The 25,615-nt window shown below is 33.2% G+C and overlaps 1 protein-coding gene across 3 annotated transcripts in view; it reads left to right on the top strand.

Annotated features, from left to right (window-relative positions):
* The window catches only part of LOC143249616 (latrophilin Cirl-like), a 118,608-nt gene that overhangs the window by 20,960 nt on the left and 72,033 nt on the right, over window positions 1-25,615 (top strand). For 2 of the 3 annotated variants that reach the window (XM_076499759.1, XM_076499757.1), the window contains exon 2: window positions 8,045-8,167. In XM_076499759.1, the coding sequence (XP_076355874.1) occupies window positions 8,086-8,167 (82 nt within the window). In that variant the 5' untranslated portion in view covers window positions 8,045-8,085. Of the gene's footprint in view, window positions 1-8,044; window positions 8,168-24,280; window positions 24,381-25,615 lie in introns of those variants that run through there. The other variant, XM_076499758.1, reaches the window with a different exon arrangement.

The following is a 25,615-nucleotide window of genomic DNA, read 5'->3' as shown; positions in this document are numbered from 1 at the left end:
CTTGATAATTTGTTTAAACTTTCCATAAATATTTTAGAAGACAGAATATAGTATTAGTACACTTACTACACGATAAATTTAAAATTACTGTCATACTTTTTTATTCTCCGTAAAGTAATGTGTCAGAATCTCGTAGTTAAAAAGAATATATTATTATACATCTATCGACTTGCAACTATTGTAAATTCCGATATTTATCAGTTTCTCGGTTTGGCTTGTTTTGAATTTCACGCAAAGCTATACGAGAGCTATCTGCGCTAGCCATTTCTAATTTAGCAGTTTAAGACTAGAAGGAAGGCAGTTGTCATCACCATCCACCGCCAACTCTTGAGCTACTCTTTTACCAACGAATAGTGGGATCGACTGTTATATTATAACGCCCCCACGGCTGAAAGGGAGAGCATGTTTGGTGTGACGGGAATTAGAACCCTGGACCCTCGGATTACGAGTCGAGTGCCTTATCTACTTGGCCATGCCGGCCCTCAGTTTCACGAGTCTAACGTTTTGTTAGACGATAATAAATATCTAATATATCATCTGTCTCTCTCTGCTCTTCTTTAATCATAAATACATAAATTTTAAATTGATTCATCAACATAATAAATTAGAATATATTAATTACATAGCAATCTGTATATGCTACTTTAACTACTTAAGTTCATTAGCACAGAAAGTAATTTAATTTAATACCAGATAAACACTAAAAAACGACGGCGCTGTCTTAGTACTAACGAAACTGAAACCTTTAATAATTATGGTATTTCTGAAATTTCTTGAGATATTTTTTGGAAATTTATGTACAATTTGAACAACGTGCCGTTGAAATTTATTTTTTATTCGTGTAAAATTATCTCATATATATAATGTATTTAGATAAAAATCGTTTGATTAGGCACTTCACAAATTAATCCCATATACTATATTCATGTAGTTTTAAGAAAACTCACATATATGTATTTTAACGGGTCTGCCAAAGTTTGTTTTGTCTTGAAACAATACCAAAAAATAAACAAACACTGTCACGAGGATCCTTCAAACCTATGATGAGGTCGATTGTTTGAACACAGTCGCGGTTTCTGACTCAGGAAGAACCACTACTAGGAGGAAAAGATTGGGGACAATTACTCCCTTGGGCTTGTCTAGGAGCACTCTTGTTCCTTAGAGGCTAATTACCTATACATCAAAACCAGAAAATTAAGCGAAACTTTGAGCTTACGAAATATTTTATTATAGAAGACTTCAAGTCCACAAGCTTTAATTTATTTTTATGTCATAAGGAAATGTTTATATACTTTTTTTATATTACCTAGGAAGAAAATTAATTATTCGAGACGCCATAGTGCTGCTTTCTCATAAAACAATACGTCGTTACTAGTGGTACATTGTTACAGGAAACACGTACTGTATTTAAGAATGTATCACAACTACTGTTACGTAACATCAGCAAAGGGTCATGTTTTACTTTAGTTAGTTTACATATCATCAGAATTTGAGACATTTGCTATCGACTGGATATTATAAAGTGAGAAATTACCCAAACTTTGCAGTAGAAAATCATCAAATAATGTTAAGTAAGATTATTTCTAGTGCTATAAAATAAGTAATCTAACAGCATTTATAACATGCAACATATTATAGTGATTTTGTTTAGCTAGGAATGAAGTTTTTCCTTTGTACAATATACAGGGTGGCCCGTAAGTCCCTACCCATCCATATATTAAAGGACATTGTGTCAAAACAACGTTATAATACTAATAAAGAGTTGAAGGCAGCTGTTACCGCAGCATTTGGAACAATAACACCTGCTATGTTGAGGAAAATGTCTCACAGAGCATGGCGTCGCATAATATTATGCAGCGAGAATGAGGGACAGCACACAGATACACTGGATACATAAGATATATGAATGGGTAAGGACTTACGGGCCACCCTGTATAAGTAGATATATATTTTACAATTTTATGGCCTTATCACTAGCTACACAATCAGTGCATCTGCAATTTTCCTAAGTAATATTCTGTCACTAGTTTGCTGACTACACGAACCTGTTAGACTGTGGAGCCTTGATAAAATATTATAATGTTCTTATTAAAAACTTATATATATATATATATAAGTGTGTGTGCTTATATAAAATGTGTGTGTGCTTATATAAAATGTGCGTGTGCTTATAGCATACTTGTATTCACCTTGAATCAAGAGATAAAAACTCATTAATAATTTGACAGCCTTTTAAATTACGATCTTCCTTGCTAACGTTTGCATGTGTTGGAATATACGAAAGTCTTAAGAACTTGTATAATAGTGTGTTGTATGTTTCACAATTTGCGTATTTTACTCTCTGCATGGACGTTCGAAATCAATCTGTCGTCTCTTACCAGTGTACTACAAACATGTAAACTATGCTTTGTAATTATCTCTTGTTTTTCAAACACTCCCCAATTTTTGCGTTGTTTACAAATAAAATAACGATATAGCTTATGATTTATTATTCAAAGATGCTAAAATAAATACAAAATGAAAAATTCGCTGTGGTAAGAAACAGTGAAACATTTGACGGCAAAAAAAACACACACACACACACATGAAAAGCATGTTTATTTGTAAAATTCTCGGGAAAAACATCTTTATGTAAGTGTAAATATAACTATTAAACTGATTTTTTAAAATAAATTTCAGGATTGATAATTATAATACAAACTATTTTATCATGATTAATTTATAATTACGTGTGTTATTTTGCTTTATTTAATCTTCAATGAGTATTACTTTTTATTTTTCTCTTCAAATTTATAAAATTTGTTTAATTTTTGTTCAGTTTATGACAAAGTAACATCCATTTGATGTAGATTTCTTGCTATTGAGGGCCCGGCATAGCCAAGCGTATTAAGGCGTTCGACTCGTAATCCGGGTCGCGGGTTCGAATCCCCGTCGCACCAAACATGCTCGCCCTTTCAGTCGTGGGGGCGTTATAAAGTGACGGTCAATTCCACTATTCATTGATAAAAGAGTAGCCCAAGAGTTGGCGGTGAAGGGTGATGACTAGTTGCCTTTCCTCTAGTCTTACACTGCTAAATTAGGGACGGCTACCGCAGATAGCCCTCGTGTAGCTTTGCGCAAAAATTCAAAACAAACAAACAAATTGCCATTCACAAAGAACAACTGCTTTGAAGTATACTGTAGTTGAATTATAGTTGAAGTAGTAAAGATATCTTTAATCACTTCTTAAAGAGTATATCTATACTGTTAAACTTTAAAACGGGTAGACTTTCATAAATAAACCAACTCTTGTGTAGTGTCTTGATGCACAATAAATATTAATTATATTAAACATACCATATTAAATAAATCAACTACTGTAGGAGAGTCCTCGGTGGACTCAGCAGATAGCCCAGTGTGGCTTTGATATAAGAAAACAAACAAACACAATACGTAGAAGAAATATTATATAACACCATATTGACAAAACCAAATACTGTGTAGTATCTTGAGAATCGAAAAATATTGTTATGATGTGTTAGTGACACTTATCTTTTATCATATAGCGCCATCTGAAAGATTAAAAAGACATTTTTTTTAAATAATAACATTATTAAAACTTCTGCAAGAGATTGTTTCTATACTTTTCTACCCCAGAAAGCAACAGTCAGAAATATAGCCATAAAGATCTGGTTGTTTTGACTGAACGCAGCGCCATCTACGTTTACATTTCGATCAGATACATATCAGATGTATATTTGTTCTTATCTAGTTATAGTTCAAATGGGTCTTTTCTAATAAGGTCTAATTTTCATTTCTCTCGCCGGTTCTGTGTGCATAAAAGTACTGCACTTATTTTTTATTTCCATACGTGATTGTCTTTCTATTGGCCAGCATTCTTCTTTAAAATTTTGATTTTTTTTTTTAGCTAAGTTACCGTAACGGCAACCACATGAAACGACCATCTATTCATTGTAGTAATGGGCTCCCTTTTACGAATAAAGCGGATATCCTAGAGGGTGGTATTTAATGTTACAGAGGTGAAAACCTGGCACTGGTTTCAGACACCTGCGTATATAATTGTGAGGAACTACAGCTGTTTTTTCTCACTTTTTTTAATATTGTCTATGTTGAAGACAACTAACCCTAATCAGCCCACATTTGTCAATATGTCAATCACTGAATGATTATTCAATCTTATGCATCTAATGAAAGATAGTTCTTGAGCCATGTTTTGTAATGAATATCACTCGGCAGAGAAACTTCTCGAGAAAATAATGTGTACTCAGAGAAGAAAAGGTTGGGGTGACCCGGTACGTTGGTATTCTGGAAAGTACAGTGTGCAGGGATGTGCAGCTGGAAAACGTGTTAAATATGAATTTATTGTAATTAATATTCCAAATCTGTATAGGTAAACTTTCATGGCCTCAATCTAGTTCCAGTTACAACTACAAAGTCATTAAAAATGTTGTAGTTACCATCGCATAAATGTTCTTTTATTTGATATGTTCCAAAGATCGAGAGTGGGATTTGGTTCGGGTTTTTAAGAAAAAGTTAATTAAATGTTCAGAGGAAACAATAATAGCTAATCATGAAAAACTTATCTCATATGTTGGTTGTATCTATTCACGAATGTCAATGACAGGCTAGTTCTATTACACAGTGTTGTATAGGCTACAGTATTTTGATAAATAATAAAAGTCAATATTTCGTTGTAAAGTATATGGTATTGTTATTTCTAAGAAATTCATTATTTAACTGTATCAGCTAAGAACTCCTGTACGTAACACAAGTTCTGTTATATTTTATCGTTCGTGCGAAGATCACCTGTATGAGAACTCTGAATTATATATAACTGCGTTTTCTGGATTATATCGTACAAAGTTTTACCCAAGTTTAAAAACAATTGTTCGCACGTGTTGAATTTCTAGTTACTTGAGTGAAGTTTATTGCGTTACAACCCTATAAAATATCACAATTTTAATCACATAATATTGTATCTAATTGAATATATAAGGAGACATAGCATCTGTGAAAGTCCAATTTACTTTTAAAAATTGTTGTCGTTCAGAAATGTCTGCTGTACGATATGACGTCATTAAGTGAGGAATTTGATTATTTTGGTATTTTATTTCAGTAATTTTTCACTCGACTGTTTAAAAGAGTCTTTCTTCCCTGAATTGACTTACACATTTTCTTTCTTAAATTTATATGGTATTCAGTTGTTTACTTTGTTTGCAGGTTTAATTACAGAACCTTATCTCAGACCATCAGTTCTATATCTCGCTTGACCATACATAGCCATTGTGGTGTAACAACAATTACAACAAAGACCCGAGCCGAAGTAAGGGGCTGACCAAGTCTCGTTTAGTATTTACAAACAAAACGAGTTTTTAAGACCCATTTAATGGAATTTCGATACATAGACAAATTCGACAGTCCTTTTATGTTTTCTATTCGTGAAAGCTTGAAATTACCACACAACCCTCTTAACGTTCAAATTCTATTTCGAGACCAACAGTCAGTGGTTTGACCACCACCATTGTAATTTATTCTGCTGTGTAAATGATGGTAAATATATAGTGTAATTAATTATCATAACGTATTAGGCTTGACAGTATTAGCAAATGACAGTCACAGGAATTACTTAAATCTTTTTAATGAGATTATGTCAGCTTTCTTGTAACTAATAAGTTAAACTAAAATGTACATGTTATATATTTAAAGGTTAGAAGCACTGTACTGAAATACGTTTTGTTTTCCAACAATTTTTCGAACTTCATACATCGAATGATTAAATCGAAAGTAAGTTTTAATTTCTTTCTTTATTGTCTACAAAATTCACTGAATCGTCACTTACCAACCACGTGTGATTTCAAGTCAAATCTATTCTTGCAGGAAAAGCCTAATAAGAATATCAAATAACGAAATAAGTGAATTAGAAACGTCATTAATATGGTTCTGTCAAAGAGAAAAAAATACCCTTTCATTTGACGATATCAGTGAGAATTTTAACAGTTTCAACCATGTAATTAAACCTACTTACCGCCGAACAATTAGACATATTAGGAAAGCTTAACAACGTATATACAAGACGGTATTTCAGAACAATTGTTGCATACCTTTTTCAGCTTTTTATGCTTTTAAAAATTAATTTCAATTAACTAATCTTAGTTTTGCAAGAAACTGAACACAGGATGAAACTGAAACTAACTTACGCTTTTATATCACTATCCGTAAGAAAGGTATCGATCTGTAAAAAAACGAGCCACTTGTCAATTGAAACTCTTAATGTAATCAATATCTTAACCGTCTCTAACGATTTGTAGGATCAAATGCATTCGTCATTGATTTTTGCGTCTGCTATATCTGATAGTTCAGCCTCATGTCTTGTAGTTTAATACTTCTATGTATAGAATATTTAACCAATTATTCCATAAAAAATTCAATCTTTATAATGTTTTTATTTAGGTCCCACTTTTTTAAACAGTAAAATACACATCAATGAAAGCTTAAATACCAACATTTACTTTAAATATAGTATACTTTGAGAATACAAATATTTCTATCTTAGTAAAGTGAAGATAAAAAAAAAACACTCCATATATATATCTAACCAAGAAATTCTGTTGAATGTTAGGAAAGCTCATAGTGATATAACAGCAATAGGCTGTTCATGTTATCATTATAAGAATAATTCTAGTGTGGATGGTGATTTCTGATAATTCGCTGCCTTCCCTCTAGATTATTATTTCAAAATTGGAGATGGCGAGCGCAGATAGCTCTTGTGTAGCTTTGTGCGAACACTCGAGAAAAATAAAATAACACAAGTTAAAACAATCCTTTTACTTATTTATAAAAAGGTAAGAAAAGAAGCTTAATATTTTAGTTATAGTAGTGAAAATGCAAATTAAAATCGTCGCTCTAATTGTAAGTAAAGATGGCATTTTCGATAAGTTTGTTTGTTTGTTTGTTTTTGAATTTCGCACAAATCTTCTCGAGAGCTATTGTGCTAGCCGTCCCTAATTTAGTAGTGAAAGACTAGAGGGAAGGCAGCTAGTCATCACCACCCACCGCCAACTCTCGGGCTACTCTTTTACCAACGAATAGTGGGATTGCTCGTAACATTATAATGCCCCCTCGGCTGAAAGGGTTCGATGAGGAGGAAAGACAACAAAATATTTAATAGTGCAGTGAACACATAAAATACAGAGTAGACCAGGCATTAGAATTCACGAAATATGTAATAGAATGAATGATATTGTTACAACCATAAAAATATCTTGAACTTTAATGGGTGTGAAAACTTCTGAAGATTTAAAGATTACTTTTGTACCCGAGTAACGTAAAACAATTTAATATCGTAGTAGGAAGAACGAAAAACATATCATTATTATTATTAGTTTGCGATTTTTTCTGATATCTTATAGATATATCACGCGTATTTCTATCGTTAACCAACTAATATTTTGTTTCATTAAATAACGGTCCGGCATGGCAAAGCGTGTTAAGGCGTGCGACTCGTAATCTGAGGGTAAAAGAGTAGCCCAAGAGTTGGCGGTGGGTGGTGATAACTAGCTCCCTTCCCTCTAGTCTTACACTGCTAAATTAGGGACGGCTAGCACAGACAGCCCTCGAGTGGCTTTGTGCGAAATTAAAAAAAGCAAAAAAAAAATCATTAAATAATAATACAACGAATACTGTGCTACTCGAGCCATCGTATTGATTTTCTATGTAAATATATTATCTTACCCGAAAAAAAACCTGTCTATCATTAAGCTTTCTTTCGACCACAAATGACCATCAATATTCACCGACTTACCATTCTAAATGTCACTTTAATGATCACGTTATTTCTATTCAGTTGAATCAGCAGAAACTGTAAGGTCCACAAGAAAGCACTTAGGGAGTAGTATATTGGCAGGCTAAAGACTCCACCGTGAATAACCATATCATGGCTTATCATGCTGAAAGAATCGACCAACTTGTGTGCGTGTTCTAAAAGTTTGTTCGTGTTCGTGGCCATGTTGTAGACTCATTCTTTCTTCTCTTTCTTTTTGCTTAGTTGGGCCGTTGAGGATTCCTCCAAATAAAGACATTACCAAAATGAAGAAACCCCAAACAGACGCAAAGAAAGCAATGATGTTACTTCTGGGACTGCTGGTGGCTGTTAAAGCCAGAAGGGGAGGTAAGATAAACTAGATGTTTGTAATGCGATTCAGCTTCCTCGTAAAATAGTTCTTGAATGTCTTTTATTCATATATTTTTTACAGTGTCAAAGTGACTAAGCGCCTCATGTATGTTTAACACACAATGTTTTTTCAATAACAAATAGCTCTGAATGTCTATTATCTGTATAATGCACAATGCTTCCGAGTAACGTATTTACCATGTGTTTTACATTTCAATTGTACACAACAGAAACATCTCTAAAGTATCAGATTTGTTTTTGTTATTTAATTTTGTACCGAAGGGAAATGAAAAAAATTGCCTTTACATTTCTCTGTGCAATCTATCTATTATTTCTATTATTATATTTGACTCGAAAATGCTTAGTGTTTATAATTGCATTATAATTGCAAGCGTGAACAATGACTACATGAACAATATATTGAGAGTCTTTGGATATCAGTATTTATTTTCTGTAAACGTAAACTACAACAAATTTCAAAAGCGCGAACAAACCTTTTAAGCTATGTTAATATATAAGGTTTGCTTTGTAAATAACAGTACCAAATAACTTATGTTTTTCCCAATAGCCATAGTAAAAATTGAAGTTTCGTTATAATTTTGTCCGTAAACATTAGATGTGTATTTGATAATGTATAGATATATTTGTGTATTCATTTTTAACATGGCGAATTTATGAATTTGACGTTCTTTCATATTCCTCATTTAGTTGTATTTTTATTAATATTCATTGTAATTTTTGAACATTAACAACGATGAATTTTCAACCATTGGTTAAAATCAGTCCTTATAGTCATAAATAATAGGCCCGGCATGGTTAGGTGGGTTGAAGCGTTCGACTCGTAATACGAATCCTCGTCGCACCAAACATGCTCGCCCTTTCAGCAGTGGAGGCGTTATAATGTGATGGTCAATCCCACTATTAGTTGGTAAAAGCGTAATCCAAGAGTTGGCGGTGGATGGTGATGATTAGCTGCATTTCCTCTGGTCTTACACTGCTAAATTAGGGACGGCTAGCGCAAATATCTCTCGTGTAGCTTTGCGTGAAATTCAAAAAACAAACAAACGTAAGTAATAAACTGGCAAAATAAAGTTTTGAAAAATTATATAAACATAATTTGTTTTGGCTCATTATTGAATGTGTTTCAGTTCTTTAAGTATCGTAAACACTGAGTAAAATTAGATTTCGGTCCATACTAGAGTTTGAATCCAGTTGAACTTCTTAAGATGATACTTAGAGTTCTAGTTACACGAACTGTACGTACGAAATGTTCTTTGCTTCATTCTGTACTGTTAAAAGTCGATATTTTGTCTTTATCTCTGCCAGGTTTATCAAACTAATTAATTTTATAATAACTCTTCCCTAAAGATATGTTCTAAGCTGTAAAAAACCGCGAAGTGAAATCAACAAAGTAATTATCTTCTAAGCTTGTTTTAAAGAACTTCATTACATTACATTCTATGCTGGAAATGACTCGTAATTTTTTGACACATCCACTGGCAAACTGAACGAACTAAAACTCTAGATTTGTGTCAGCGTGGAAGAACTGTCTTGTATTTTTTAACGCATTTCACATTTTCACAAATATAGACAAGACTGTGAAACAAGTACGCAGCCGTAACGTAATTAGAAATTAAAGAGTGGCTGACCTAGAACAGCAGTATGTATTTCAGTGTTTTCAATCGTTTATCATTGGTCCAGGTGTTAACAAAACTAGCCTTTCTACAGACGTCATTAACTTTGTAATAAAGTAATAATCCTGCTAAATTATCTTGTTAATAAATCATACAATATTTTACTGATAAAATAACTTATACGATTACTGTAATGATAACAGCCTTATTATTACGTTTCACGTGAAAGCATAAGATAATATATTTTTTGAAAGCGACAAGAAACTACCGACAAAAAGTGCTAGTTTATATCTAACGGTATTACAACGAATAAATTATGTGCTTTCAAGTATCAATATTTTGATTTCATGTAAAATAAATAATTTTTTATTTCATCATCTCTAAGGAAAAACGGTGGTGTAAAACTTTTGTGAACCGTATGAGAACGTAAACATGACGAAGTCAGTACGCATTTTGTCCTGCGTTATCACACGCGTTCATTATTGTAAAAGGTTATTTTTATATATGGCAAGATTTACTGACGTCTTCAGTCGTTAAACTTAGTTATAAAATAGTGACTTCCATCACAAATAGCATTTTTGCAGACACGTTACTATGGTACCAATTGGGATAAAAAAAACTATTTATCTAGCATATCCTCTTCTAAGATATTTCAGGCTATCCTATTAAAAAGGCCTTAAAACTCCATGTCAACACCTTTCAACAAAATCAATGTCATTTAAAGAATAATCCGGTTTACAAAAACAAAACTAAATTTAAAAAAAGAAAATATATAGGTTATTTTTAATTTCTAAAAGGTACTAATAAAACGAATATAAAACATGGTGGAATTTCTGTCTTCATCTGCTAAAGAAATAAATTGTTCTACGATGAAAATAATTTCAACAAAAGATGGATATAATCGGGATTATCAAAATCGGAATTTCTACTGTCTGTTCCGCTAAATAAAAAAATGTACTTTTGAGACATCTCTACTTAATAAATTTTTATTTCATCTTCTTTTTAGTATATGTAGCTCATTTGTTTGTTTGTTTTGGAATTATCGCACGAAGCTACTCGAGGGCTATCTGTGCCAGCCGTCCCTAATTTTGCAGTGTAAGACTAGAGACAAGGCAGCTAGTCATCACCACCCACCGCCAACTCTTGGGCTACTCTTTTACCAACGAATAGTGGGATTGATCGTAACATTATAACGTCCCCACGGCTGGGAGGGCGAGCATGTTTAGCGCGACGCGTGCGCGAACCCGCGACCCTCGGATTACGAGTCGCACGCCTTACGCGCTTGGCCATGCCAGGCCGTATATAGCCCAACATCTCAAGGGAGTTTAAGAATGAGAGTTACGGAGACATTTTTAGTGTGTTGTTGACACTACGCCAGTCACATGATAAACATTTCTTGCTTTTAAAATTTCACCACAACATTAAACATATGCTGTATCGATGGTCTTATAATATTTGTTTAGTCTCATAAAGTTCAACAATTTTATTTAAAGATGCTTTTTTAGAAATATGACAATGAAAAAAAACATTCTAAATGGATTGAAAAATACTTCTACAGACATATAAATACATATATATATATATATACTTATACACGATGATGGCCAACTATGATGTTAGAGTCTTATAAAAACATACAACATTTGGAAGATTTGAAAATTAACGTGTTTTTCAAACAAGGCTGCTTCTTGATACTAGAATTTCCTGAAAAAAACATATAAATGTGCCATATAGTCTTCAGACTATTATAAACTAAACAGGATCGAAAAATATGAATTCATAGTTAATAGTACAATGGAAATTAACAGTTGCGCAAATTTAAACACTTTCATTGAAAATATTTACTTAATAATAATAACAATATCATAGGCGTAATATATAACATGCCGGGGCGTCAGTTTGAAAAAAACAAGATCGTTCTTAGCTAGGAGGCTAGATAGAAACTACATAATTTTGACTTGAAAGCTAGTAATAAACTACATGATTTTTGGCTTTAAAGCTGGAAAGAAACTGCTTGATTCTTAGCTTGAAAGCTGGGTACAACTTACATGATTCTTGGTTTGAAACCTAAAACAAAACTGTGTTGTTTTTGCCGCAGACTTATATTTCCGTTTCATGGCTCAGAAACTCTTTAAACAGTTATGTTAAAGGTTAGGAAGAACTTTCATTGCTTTAACTTGAGGGTTAAGTCAATCTACGCGATGTTTAAAAAAAGAAGTACATGAGACTTAAGTTTTGGGCCTGACATAGCCAGGTGTTTTAGGCACTCGACTCGTAAACTGAGGCTAGCTGGTTCGATTTCCCGTTGCACCAAACATGCTTACCCTTTCATCGTGGGGGCGTTATATATCTACGATCAATCCCACTATTCGTTGATAAAAGAGTAGCCCAAGAGCTGGCTGTGGGTGGTGATGACTAGTTGTCTTCCCTCATATCTTACACTGAAAAATTATGGACGGCTAGCGCAGATAGCCCTCATGTAGCTTTGCGCGAAATTAAAAAAATAACAAAGAAAGAAACCTTGAGTTTTTAAACATGGTGATCTTCCTTAAGAAGGAGGATTAATATCGTATGAAAATATATGTTATAGATAATGGCACGTTTCCACCAGAAGCTGGCTAGAGACAATGTTCAAAACTATCTTCCTTACAGTGACAATGAAACAAGGGAGATTTCTTTAACAAGGTGCAACGAAATCTGTAAGGTAGGATTATTCAGATGATGAATGATTGTTACGCGCATCCTCACAAATACTTCAAAATGACGGTTCGGCATGGCCAAGCGTGTTAAGGCGTTCAACTCGTAATCCGAGGGGCGCGGGTTCGCATCCCCGTCGCGCCAAACATGCTCGCCCTTTCAGCCGTGGGGGCGTTATAATGTTACGGTCAATCCAATTATTCGTTGGTAAAAGAGTAGCCCAAGATTTGGCGGTGAGTGGTGATGACTAGCTGCCTTCCCTCTAGTCTTACACTACTAAATTAGGGACGGCTAGCACAGATAGCCCTCCAGTAGCTTTGTGCGAAATTCAAAAACAAACAAACAAATACTTCAAAATAGTTGAGAACCTTTTCATAATTGTTAAACCATTCTAGCTTCCGTTATATTTTCTGATGTGGAAGTTTAACACACACTATCTTGATACTCGCGAAATTCTAATATAAATAAATACTCGTCGTTCGACACATGATGTAGATTTAATTCTTTAAGTAACACTAATTGATTAACGTGTGTTGTGTTGCCTTTACACTAACTTAATACTTAAACACTTACCTCTAGCCAATAGGAGATGAATGTTTCTGTTTTGTAAAAAAGAAAATAAAGATGTACAATATTTGGCGTCTGTAGTCTTAACTTGGAACCGAATCGTTCCATACATTAAAATATGGACCACTCAGGCTAGATAGTTGCTCTATATGCGTTAACAAACATTAATTTTATTGTTAAAATACCATAGCCTGTAAGATTTTTAGAAACAATTTTTGAATAGGTCTGTTTTTGTTATTTTTATATAGGTCACATGAAACATCATTACAGTTACTATTTCGGTTCTTGTTCACGTTTTAAGGATTTTTTAAAACAATGTACCAAACTACTAATTCATTTCATTGTACGAGCTGTAACAAAAATAGCTAAAATACTGGCTTTAACTTTAAAAAGTGTTAATTCACTTATATTTTGCGTTCTCAAACTGTACTATTCTGTATATGTTTTATCTTAAAGCTCCGTTTGCTTCGCCACCCAGTGGCACAGCGGGATGTTTCAGAACTTACAACGCTAGAAACTGGGTTCCAATACCCGTGTGAGCAGAGCACAAATAAGGCCTTACATGGCCAAGTGGTTAAGGCGATCGACTCGTAATCTGACGATTGCGGGTTACAAACCCTGTTACACCAAATATGCTAGCCATTTCAACCGTGGGAACATTATATGCCGACGGTCAATACTACTATTTGTTGGCAAAAGAGATCCCAAAGAGCTGGCGGTGAGTGGTGATGAATAGCTGCCCTCCGTCTAGTACTACACTGCTAAATCAGGGGCAGCTTTCGCAGACTTCTCTCATGTAACTTTGCTCAAAACTGAGAAACAAACAAACAAACAGTTTGCTTCCCATTTAGTTTATTTTACTTTTTCTCCTGAAGATAAAACAAATGCTCAAATTTCTTCTTTACAAGTGTAAAAGAATATTTTTGAAAATTGTAACTTTTACCAGTGTAATTTATAACCTCTTGGTTCTACGCGCTAACTATTCTAGGAAAACGTGACAGTGAAATCTCAATAGAGTGTCTCAAGCTGGGACAGCGGTAAGTCTACGGATTTACAACGCTAAAATCAGGAGTTCGATTCCTCTTGGTGGACACTGCAGATAGTTCGATGTGGTTTTGCTATACAAACACACACACAATAAAATACTCATACTGCTTCATGAGAGGATACATATCATCATTCGTCAGATGTTTTCTAAAATGAAATCGGCAGCATGAGAACTGAATAAGAAAAAAAAATCATGTTAAGTATTTTTATGAATTATCATGCTCGTGAATTAATATAAACGTCCTCTCTTTATATATAAAAGCCTCAGGAAATGATAAAAATCTAAAGAAAACTATGTGTGAGTCTACGAACATTAAATATGAAGCCATTGAAAGTTTCAGGGATATAAATAACAAATTCTTCATAAAATTTAAATAGAAAACCTATAAGAGCTCTACATATAGATATTCATTAATTAAATAGAAAACCTATAAGAGCTCTACATATAGATGTTCATTAATTACGACTCCTGTACTTTATAAATCTTGTTTTTGCACAATGATTTAGTCCTGTTAATATATATAATTAGATAATCATTGCATCATAACGCCTTCATAAGAGCCAACAATGGAAAGGGATTACTTTTCATTTGATCTCGATATCATCAACACTATATTAACCACTTAACATCTATAAACAAGGAGCTTCCCGTACATTTAAGTCGTATATACAACAATAAAGACACTTCTCCACAGACAATAAAATTGGGTAAGTTGAACTTTAGTTACTTGGGTATATTAAAATTTATCATTATGCTCTTTCAGTTAAAAACTTTATAAAACATCTAGTAACTTAAACAAAGAAAGTGTGTACAATGTAAATTATAAACTGTTTGTGATATCAATCGTAATGTGTTCCTGTTTTGTATTTAGATATCTATTTCCAGTATGTAGAATTTCTGGAATTTTATAGCATTCGTAACATTAGCATGTTATGATGCATCAACGTGTTTATATTCACTAAATCAGTTCTGTTTCATAAGAGCGTTTCCAACCATGGAATATATATATAGGAAAGTCATACTTTGAAACATGTTAATTTTACATCGTGAACGATAAGAGATACACTTAAAATTTGCACTTTACGTTCTATCAGGAAATTCGAGGAATCAAGGTAGATTCCAAACATTTTCGTATCATAAACTCCCTGCAGTGTCACGTTGAGCAAAGAGACAGTCGCAGATCAATGTTTGATAAGACGCTGTCTTGTATGGATCGTGTTAGCTATCATTTAAGGTTCGTAACGTTAAACATTTATGAAACATAATTATTCAACACATATAAATAAGACTGAAGTACTATTGTACAAGTATGATTTTAACTGTTTAACTTTCTGTATCCAAACAAAACAATATCGAAAGGATGATTTTATAATATTTTAAAAACATATTTGTGTTCTATGGTGATGGAAATGTTTCATATTTGTTCTATTTATTTGGAGTTTAAATGAGAAAGCCAACACCTCATATAAACTTAATTTGGTACAGGTTGTATAAAAGAAAGTAAACATTGCCTAAATATACATATATATAAACTGGAATAAGCGCGCACTACTTGAAGATTAGTGACTGTTAAAAGCAGACATTTCTTTTAATAAACAGAACGACTGTTAGACGAACTCCATCATGATATCCTGAAGTATCTGGACATTTCTTCTTATCATTCTTTACAAGAAAACTCACATAATATGGAAAAAAATCATAGAATACATGAATTCGAGAAAATAAGACTTGGGCATTTAGAATATTCATACTTGAAGCAGCTGTACCAGTTAGTACTTTCGACCTGTGCATGAAACTTTTCAACATTATAGGAAAAATAATAGTGTAATTATGCGTCATCTAAAAATGATGCAGAAAAGTAACAAATGTGCTCTTGTTAAAACTGAGAAACACACCAAAAGTAATATTATAGTTACCTCACTGTATATGTTGTTGCAGTATTTGTGTAGTCATTATTTGTGGTATGCTCTTCGTGAATGTGGTTGTGTCGAAAGGACATAAATATTCAAACATTACATTTCTTCAAGCATAGTTGGTGCCATTTTGTTTTTTGTTTTTTTGAAAGTCTACACTACTGTAATCCTGGGTAAAAATCGCTTCACCGGACGTCACCGGAGTTTTTGAGGCTAACAGGTAAACAAACAACTATACTTCAGATACCTTCAGATCAGTGTAAATATAATAACATAGTCTTGTTTTGTTAAAATTAGCAAAAATGTTATACTTCCTGTTGATTTATTAATGCCATTGTCATCTTAAAGACTCTTAAGTGCTGTGTTTTTCAGCTTTTCCTGAATGTGTTTTTTTGTGATATCAAAGACTGAATAATGTTTCTCTCAATGGCTTTACTGTAGTCTTTCAAATGTGGTTTTCTGTTTGCTGGTTCTATCCAAGAATACTTCTCTTTTGAAGTAGATACCAGTTTTGGGAGATTTATCTTTGCGTTGAAATTCTTTAAGACTGGGTCTTCCTAAAAATTCGAGGATGAAAAAGGCAACTTTGGTGTTAGGATAAAAATTAGAAATTATTTGACATACTCTCTATTGAAGGTTAATAACCTTGAGTGACACCAGATACAGTAATATGTTATGTATTAGGCCAGGTCATATATTTCTCAGGTTTTCTTTTCACGAAGGATGGATTCTTGTTTTTGTTTAAGATAAATATCTATTTTTCTCAAGAGAAGAGAAGGAAGAATGAGTAAGGTCACTTGTATTGTTTTAACAGTAGTTTTTTATCACTTTCAAGAGTTCAAAGTAAGACGTCACTGTTATGTAGTCCTATTATGACAGGTGAATTGATTTGAGGTGGTGGTGAATGATGTCATCTTATAACAGTGCTTTTTCCTCATAATTACGTTTTATTTACAAATTCCAATTATTCTGTTTTTGCAATGTATTTCAAATACAGCGTTTTAGCCATAAACATTTATGCAAGTTTCAGAATGTCGTAAACTTAAGTAAACCTGTTTTATATTTATAAGATGATCGGTCGTTCTTTTTAGTTTGTTTGAAGGCCTAGTCCCATTTCCTAGATTTAACTTACTAAAGCAATTGTAATAATAATTGTCGAGAATTTAGTGACTATTCAGAGTACTATAGTTTTTCTTTTTGACATGACAACCATAGATAATACTATCTACTTACAAAGAAAAAGACGGAAAAAAATGTTCACATTAAGAAGTTTATTGAGAAGAAACAAAATAGATAGAGATCGTTAACAAAGGGTAAATACAATCGTTTAAAACAATAAAGCAATTACATATTTCAAATACATAAGAAAAATAACAGTAAGTGACCTGGTGATACCTAATAATAAACCTGCTTACTGTAAATCATAAGGTTAAAGATTCGTAGCAAAAGACCCCAGTGACATGGCGGTATGCTTATGGCCTTATAGAGATATAGTGATAATCATAGTAGGCAGAGAGTACCAGTGGTTTTTAGTGTTAATAACAAACAAGCAGATCGTAATGCGTTGCCATTAAGCGAGCTCTACACATTCAGCGGTAGCTACTCTATAAGAGTGGCAAATAATCCTATTATACGTTTCAAAGCCGTTTAAAGCTCTCTTGGCGGCTGGCGTTACTGACTGGCTGCCTTCTCAAATGTCAGAAGCTCAAAAACGGTATTCCTAAACCTAATAGGTTCTCTACCGCATCTTTTGAATACCATTTGTGCAAAATATGCTATTGAGACAGAAAATTTCAAGTAATGATAAAAATATTCACGAACAAGCGCAACAATTTGCGACCTACAAATGATTGTGCGATATTAATAGTTACTATATGAATAACTCGAGTAAATACTTTATTAATTAAGAGTCTAAACGAAAGATTATGCTTTCGTAACTTCCGGCGGTAGAGAGATAAGAGATACTTAACCGCTGCTTAAATTCCGGTGAAGAGATAAGAGATAGTTCACTGGTGCTGTATATATGTAGATTAATTACAGGCAGCAGCTCTAAAAACATGTACCAAGCATTATGAATAATGCGATTCATTTATACTTACGTTTTAAAGGAATAGCCTTTCCTATATATACATAGTAAATGGAGTGATAATAGTATTAGTAAAATGTTTGACTAGATTAGGTTCTACTTATACAATCTATAACGTAATCAAGCATCTAAAAAATAATACCAATCTCACTTCTAATTATCAGGATGTAGAACATAAATTATACTCTGCGTATTGTTATGAAGATAACGAATAACTTTTCTTAAAGTTTTATAAAAGACTTTAGAATCATTTGGAATTAAAAAAAAACAACTAAAGCTGTACCCTAAGGCAAAGTGTAGGTACGTACACAATATTATAATTATTGAATGAATTAAAAGGACAATGGATCTGATAAGCTTGTTTTTTGTTTGTTTTTTATCGAGGATACCGATGGGGTAAATAATGTAATATCGTCTTAGTACTTAGGAGGCGAAACTCATTGTAATGCGATATCAAATCGCCTTCTGGTAGCACAAGGCTTGATTTGGTTTAGACTTTTGTACAAAGATATTAAAGGGATATATATGCATAGCTGTCCCTAATTTGTTATTGAAAGCTAGAGAAAGGGCGACTAATCAACAATTTCCCTGCCAAGTCTCCTGCTTAGGTCTTGGCCTTCCTTCTTATCACTTACCAATGATCCCATGATACATAGCGTGTTTTTGCAGCAAATGGACTCAAACCATAAATCCTCAAGTTTGCAGTACAAGCACGCTAACTCTAGTCACAAAGGCATTTATCCGGCAGCTGCTATGGAAACTTTAAAGTCAGACATCAGTAGAACATGGTCCAGGACCTAAGTATAGCAGTCAGTGTTGTTCATTTGGTTCATGAAATAGAAACTAAAAAAAGTAAAGAAACTATTATATTTAAAACTAGTTGTATTTGAAACTTAATTAGTAGTTAGAGTTTTAGAAACAAAGCGATAAAATCAAAACGCATTTTGTAATACATCTCGTCACACATGTGTACTTGTGGAAGTATACGTGATGACAGCAGTAAGTCTCGGATTTACAACGCTCAAATCAGAAGCTGTTCCTCTCGGTGGACACAGTGGATATCCCAATGTGACTTTGCTTAAGGAAAACACGCACACATCATTTCTATCTAAGAAGATTATTTAGAAAGTACTAGGATAAATACAATATAAAAGCACTATAAATTATGTGAACAACACTATGAATAATGCTAGAATTATTTGAAAAGTACCGTCATAAGTATAAATTGGAAATTCGTGATGGCGAAAAACCCAATTGAAGTAAAAATGTATTCTCAAGGCGGCTGGTATGAATATTAGCACTTTAATTAAAATAAAGTACAGAACAAGGTTTGGACCTCCTTAAGTAATCTTCAGGTTAACAAAGATGACCTAGATGTTAACCTGAATATGACCTAAAAAGATCGAAAAGTTGTTCTGTACTTTATTTTAATTAAAGTGCTAATGTTCATACTAGCCATCTTGAGAATACAGAAATTGGAAAGTTCTAGGCGCAAATATTTATAAAAACATACTTCATTTTTTCATCTTATTTATTATCTTAATATTCTTATTGTATTTTAAAAACAAACTACTAGATGGATCAGCTTTAACAATGTAATATATCTCGTTAATATACTGTTTATGTCGAAGGAAAAAGAATACAATATGGCGGACAGTGGGTACTTTTAACAGTGATGGATGGACCACACAAAAATTGTCACCGCGAGCGAAACACCGCGAAAAGAGATGATGTGCTTACATAATAATAGCAGAGTGTTCGTTTCTAGTCCATGAAGTGTGTGTGTGCTAGAGACAAGTAAATAAAACATCTATCCTATAAATAAATAAGTCAATTTTTACACTTTTCTGAGCAACGTAACACAAGGAAATACGACTTGATTTGGTTAGGAAGCTGGACATTTGTATTTCAGGTATATTAACTACCGATTTTTGCTACTACGAGAAAACGTTGCAGCAATGGGTGTACCCTAAACTGGTAGGAGATACTGTTGGTGATTTTTTTATATTGCACGAACATGCCAATTTTATCCTGCTAAGCTGTCTGGTATACATGATAGTAGAGTTCATAAATTCTAATAATACCTGGGAAGGATACGATATAAGATGTCAGTAGACATCCCAAAGATAAATGTAAATATTTATAACTTACTTTGAGAGCTATTATAATCCGTTTTGCCACAAATATTAGTGTTTAAATTGTTTTAAAATGCTTTATAATGTTTTACAGCAACCACAGACATTTGAAACCAAGAAAAACATCTATTGATACTCTACATATGGTCAATATTATCCCACTTTCATGTGATAGACACGTAGGGCAACTCGTTTATTATCAACAAACCTAGAAATGGACTTTGCTACATGTATCCCACACACACACTGGCACAGCGGTATCTCTGAGGGATTTTAATACTCGATGTGAGCAGAACACAAATATGTCTTTGTGTAGTCTTGTACTTAAGCAGAACAAGAAAAATCTGTTTAAGCAAATGCAACACACATATTTTTAGCGTTAATTATTAATAAACCATGAAGGTAGAGACAACTTGTTTATTTCATTTTGTTGTTACTACAACCAATGTCATAATATATTTAATGTATTTTATTAAAAAAAACGAGAGAGAAAGAGAGAAGTTTACTTAATAGCAAAATGTAGTTCGTGAAGTTTGAAATGTACAGTTTGTTACTGTTGGTGCTGCAGCTTTGTTTTGTTGGTATTGAGCACAAATTAACGTTAAACAATAGGCTGTCTGTGTTCTGTCTACTATGGGTATTAAAACCCGACTTATAGCATCGTAAGCTTGGTGACTTTCCGCTGAGCCACTAGGAAGTAAGTGCTACAAAATAAAACAACTACAAGGAAACCTAATCAGTGCCTCGTGTTATGTTAATTTGACCTGGTGCGCTGAAACAACTGGGCAAGATTTTAATGTTGAATCTACAAGGAGATTATATAAAAATCAAAATATCCTAAACCTCAACTTTAAAAACTACAAGCTATTTTTAGGAAGGTTTGGACACATTACAACCTGTTTAAAAACGTAACTGTTTTACGTTATTCTAAATCAGTATATTAAGCCTACCTATGAATAAAACTACTTCAAATATCATATATGCCGAATCATACTTGCTCATTCTAATAATGTATTGCTTGTTTTGGAATTTCGCTTAAAGCTACACGAGGGCTATTTGCGCTAACCATCCTTAAGTTAGCAGTGTAAGACTAGAGGGAAGGCAGCTAGTCATCACCACCCACCGTCAACTCTCGGGCTACTCTTTTACTAACGAATAGTGGGATTGACTGTCACATTATAACTCCTCCACGGCTGAAACGTCGATCGTGTTTAGTGTAACGAAAATCTGAACCCGCGACCCTCGAATTACCCTTAACCACCTGCCAATGGCGGGCCACTCGTAATGTAATGCACACAGATACACGTTTTATCAGGTTATCAGCCTCATATCATTGGAAGAACGTATAAAGAAGAGAGAGGCAGTGCTATTTTGTGGGAAAAGCAATTTTAGATGCATTTAGTAAAATTTTATCCCCTTAGGACATACAATATCTCTTAATTAGTCATTTTAAAAATGAGGTTTCTTTGAAATTGTCTATTGAAAATAAGTAATTAATGTAATAACTAAATAGGCAAAGAGAATGACAGATAAAATATCTATTTCACGATTGCTTGTTTTTTTTCAAATTCGCTTGGACATAGATGGCTAAGCCAAATTTCCTTAAATATAGATGGCCACATAGAGAACTATATTACATTTAAACAGGGAGAAGTTTACAATTTTACTGCTCAGAATTTGATTACTCCTTTAATGTTCCCCAGACATAACTGACAACCACAAGCATGCTAAAAAGAACGCTCAACAAACTGTACCAGCCATAAAGTTTAGAGATGGCTTGAACTGGCGATGAAAGAAACTATATTACAAGTAACAGTTCCGACAAACTTTATAAAACACAGAGAACCACAAAAACTTTGTAAGACACAGAGGACCACGAAAAACTCCATGAGACTCAGATGATCACAACACATTTCATAAGATACAGAAGGGCCCGGCATGGCCAGATTGTCAGGGCAATCGACTCGTAATCGGAGAATCGCGTGTTCAAATCCCTTTCGCATCAAATTTGCTTGCCCTTTCAGCCTAGGGGGCGCTTTAATCTGACGGTCAAACCAACTATTTGTTGGTAAAAGAGTAGCCCAAACCTTTGCGGTGGGTGGTGATAGCTAGCTGTCTTCCCTCTAGTTTTACACTGCTAAATTAGAACGGCTAGCGCAGATAGCCCTCGTGTAGCTTTGCGCGAAATTAAAAAAAAACACACAAACAAGACACAGAAGACTACAACAAACTCTATAAGGCTCAGATGACCACAACAAACTTCGTAAGACATATATAATTACTATCATTTCATGTAAACATAAAGAACCACTATAGAAATTATGAAACGTAACCAGTTACTACAAATATATATAAATAAATTAGCACTACAGCTTTACAAGGCATACGTGACCACTTTGCACAGATAATGATCACCCCAATAAGTTTGCTTAAACTTTTATAATCACTCCATACTTTCCCAGGCATAAATGACTGTTACAAATTTTCTTAAGGATAGTCGCAACTTACAAACAAGAGCAGAGAAACATGACAATTTAATGATTATTCGGAAATTTACGATTTTCACAAATTTATCTTCACGTTGATTATCAGAATAAACATCGCCAGACTTTGATGACTTCTTGAAACTTAACCAAACATATATAACTGTTATAAACTTTCTCAGATTTATTATAATCACTCATTTTATTTAAATTCTAATTGCAAAATTTTAAAATGACAAATTACTGAAAGTAGCACATGTATTTTTTTCTCAAGCATCTAATTTGTGTAAAAAAAAATCCTAAAATGTACTGCTAACTTACTTCTGCCACTCTAATTTCTGTAATAAAATTCGAACAAAAGCAATAGTACTTACAATTACACGCCAGCTTGCCTTGTATTAACTTTAGAGTAATGATTTTATTATTTATGTGAAACGTTTAGTCAAAATAACTCAAATAGTTTTCAACAAAGCGTAATAAAACACTGTGTAGGTAACTCTAAATCACAGTTTCAAACTAAGCAAGAACGACAACACAATATTCTAATCGTAATAACTTAACAAGGCAATTGATGTGGCACTTCGATTCCACAGAAGAATATAGAGCGTTAAGAGTAAATTAAAGTAAATAGAATTTCATTAAATTTCCTTGGTGAAGACATTACATTAAGGTGTTAGATTTAAATATAGAACGATAGACCATCTGATTAGGTGAGAAACATCATTGGTAATCAATAAAGATCCGTAAATTGAATTTGTATTAATAACAAATTTAATTAGATATTCTGTAATATTTTAAAATGAAGTATTTTTGTAATATTATCAAGTTGTTGAGTCACTCTGACTGAGTAATTATTAGCTGGAAAAATTCCCTCCTGTCTGTAAACTCAGTATTTTCTAATTTGTAAATATTACTAATACACTTTATTCTAGAGCGTTTCATGAAATGAACTGAATAATATCATTCATAAACTTTAATTCGCACGAACATGTGCATGTTTAAACTGTAGGTACACGCAGATTACATTTTCTCTAATTAACTCGAACGAGGACCGAATGCTAATATACATAGTTTCGTAATTTTCAATATAAATAAAGTCCAACTTAAGATAATTAAATCACATCTGCAAACTTAGACAAAAAAAAGGTCGCGTCATTTATTCTAACACACTCAGTAAACAATATTTTTTTATGTCATAGAGGAAACAATAAACCATAGAAACTTTTTCTTCGAGACTTGCGATTCCATAGAAGTACTAAAAGACATGCAAATTAATAGAAGGAAAAATGACAAACCAGTATTCCTAGTCTTAAGAAAGTAACTTCTCTGTCGATTTAAAATGGACAGATTGAATCTTATAACAGATATACAAGTCCTGTAAAAGTCACTACATATGGTTTTGTGCTATACAACACCCTAATATACTAAGTCTTTACAAAACAGAGACACGAAAGTTTCTAGATTAAAGATCGAAAAGCCAGACATTCGCCAGTTTGTAAGTTGTCAATAAGTATTGGCTGCGAGCCAGAATTCTGATAAGATGTGAGCAGTCCTGTTCAATAGGCACGTTCGGGCATTCAGCTCTATATTCTTTAATTTTTCAAAACATGTCTTTTAATATGTTATGATGTTTTTGAAGACATCAGAGTAAGTACTTTAAACATCTGTATTTTTCTGTATATATTTAAGTATATACTATATTAAAAAGCAATTATATATTCTATAATGTTCATTAATATTATCCCCACACAATTTTAAACTTTTCACAGGTTGCATAAAATTATTTTCGTAATGAAACTTTGCAGAATGGACAGCAACTGCCCGTTGTGGAGACACAAGTGTAGAGGAAAGGCGGAAGACTTTCAAAACGTCGTTTACACCACTTGTGTCTCCACAACAGGCAGTTGCCGTCCATTGTACAAAGTTTCATCATGAATACTCTGCCTAAACAATCTATTAAAAATATCGTATTTACAAAATACCTTTTTTTTACTCAATCGTTTAATTTGGCTTAACTTACTCTCGTGTAAGATTCTATTTCAGATTGTATGAACGAACTCCGAAACCACGATCAGGGAGTAACAGATAAGGACTTTATTATGTTAAATTGTTTCACTTAGCCATGTGGTGCAGTCGAAGCAATAGATATTGTTTCATGGCTGTACATTATTTGTTTACACAGCATTTTATACCAATGAAGTTACTAGCGGCAGTCACTAATGGTTATCGTTGACTTAACTGCAACTTCTCACTTTGGGGTCATGACTGTTATGTAAGAGTAAAAGTCAAATGCCACTCTTCAATTCCACAACAGTAAATCAAGAGTTGGCGGAGGGTATTGTTGATTAGCTACCTTTTTTCTAGTTTATCCATCACTACTGACGATAATGCGCAGATATATTTTGCGAACAATGAGAGAATTTTTCTGAAACAAACACGGAAGTTTATGTATTTACAAAAATGGTATTATTTTATAGACATACAAGCATAGTTTGACAATAACGCAGGTTACTGATGTAATAACATTGACTTTGGCAAACAAGTCTCGTAAGACCTTTCTCTGAAATCTGTAAACAGTTTTCTAGAAAATCTACGTAACTGATTAAATTAGTAATAATAGCTACGAAAATCTTGAAATACATGAAAAGTATAGGTAAAAGTTGACAGATTTTTCAATGAAAACAAATTATTAATATGAATCTTTCACCTAGATGTCGCCCAGATACGTACTCCATATCCATTCATAATCCTACAATAAATATTGGTTCTACTGTATAACACAGTTCAAAAGTTAATTCTAACTGCTGGATGAGTCCTAAAACTACACATGTTGCTTAATATTAAACGAGAAGCCTTAAAACTAAGACTTTCGTCTTTGATGT

This window comes from Tachypleus tridentatus, chromosome 4 (genome assembly GCF_004210375.1).
Source record: "Tachypleus tridentatus isolate NWPU-2018 chromosome 4, ASM421037v1, whole genome shotgun sequence".
Lineage (NCBI taxonomy): Eukaryota > Metazoa > Arthropoda > Merostomata > Xiphosura > Limulidae > Tachypleus > Tachypleus tridentatus.
This window is presented reverse-complemented; position numbering and strand designations above follow the sequence as displayed.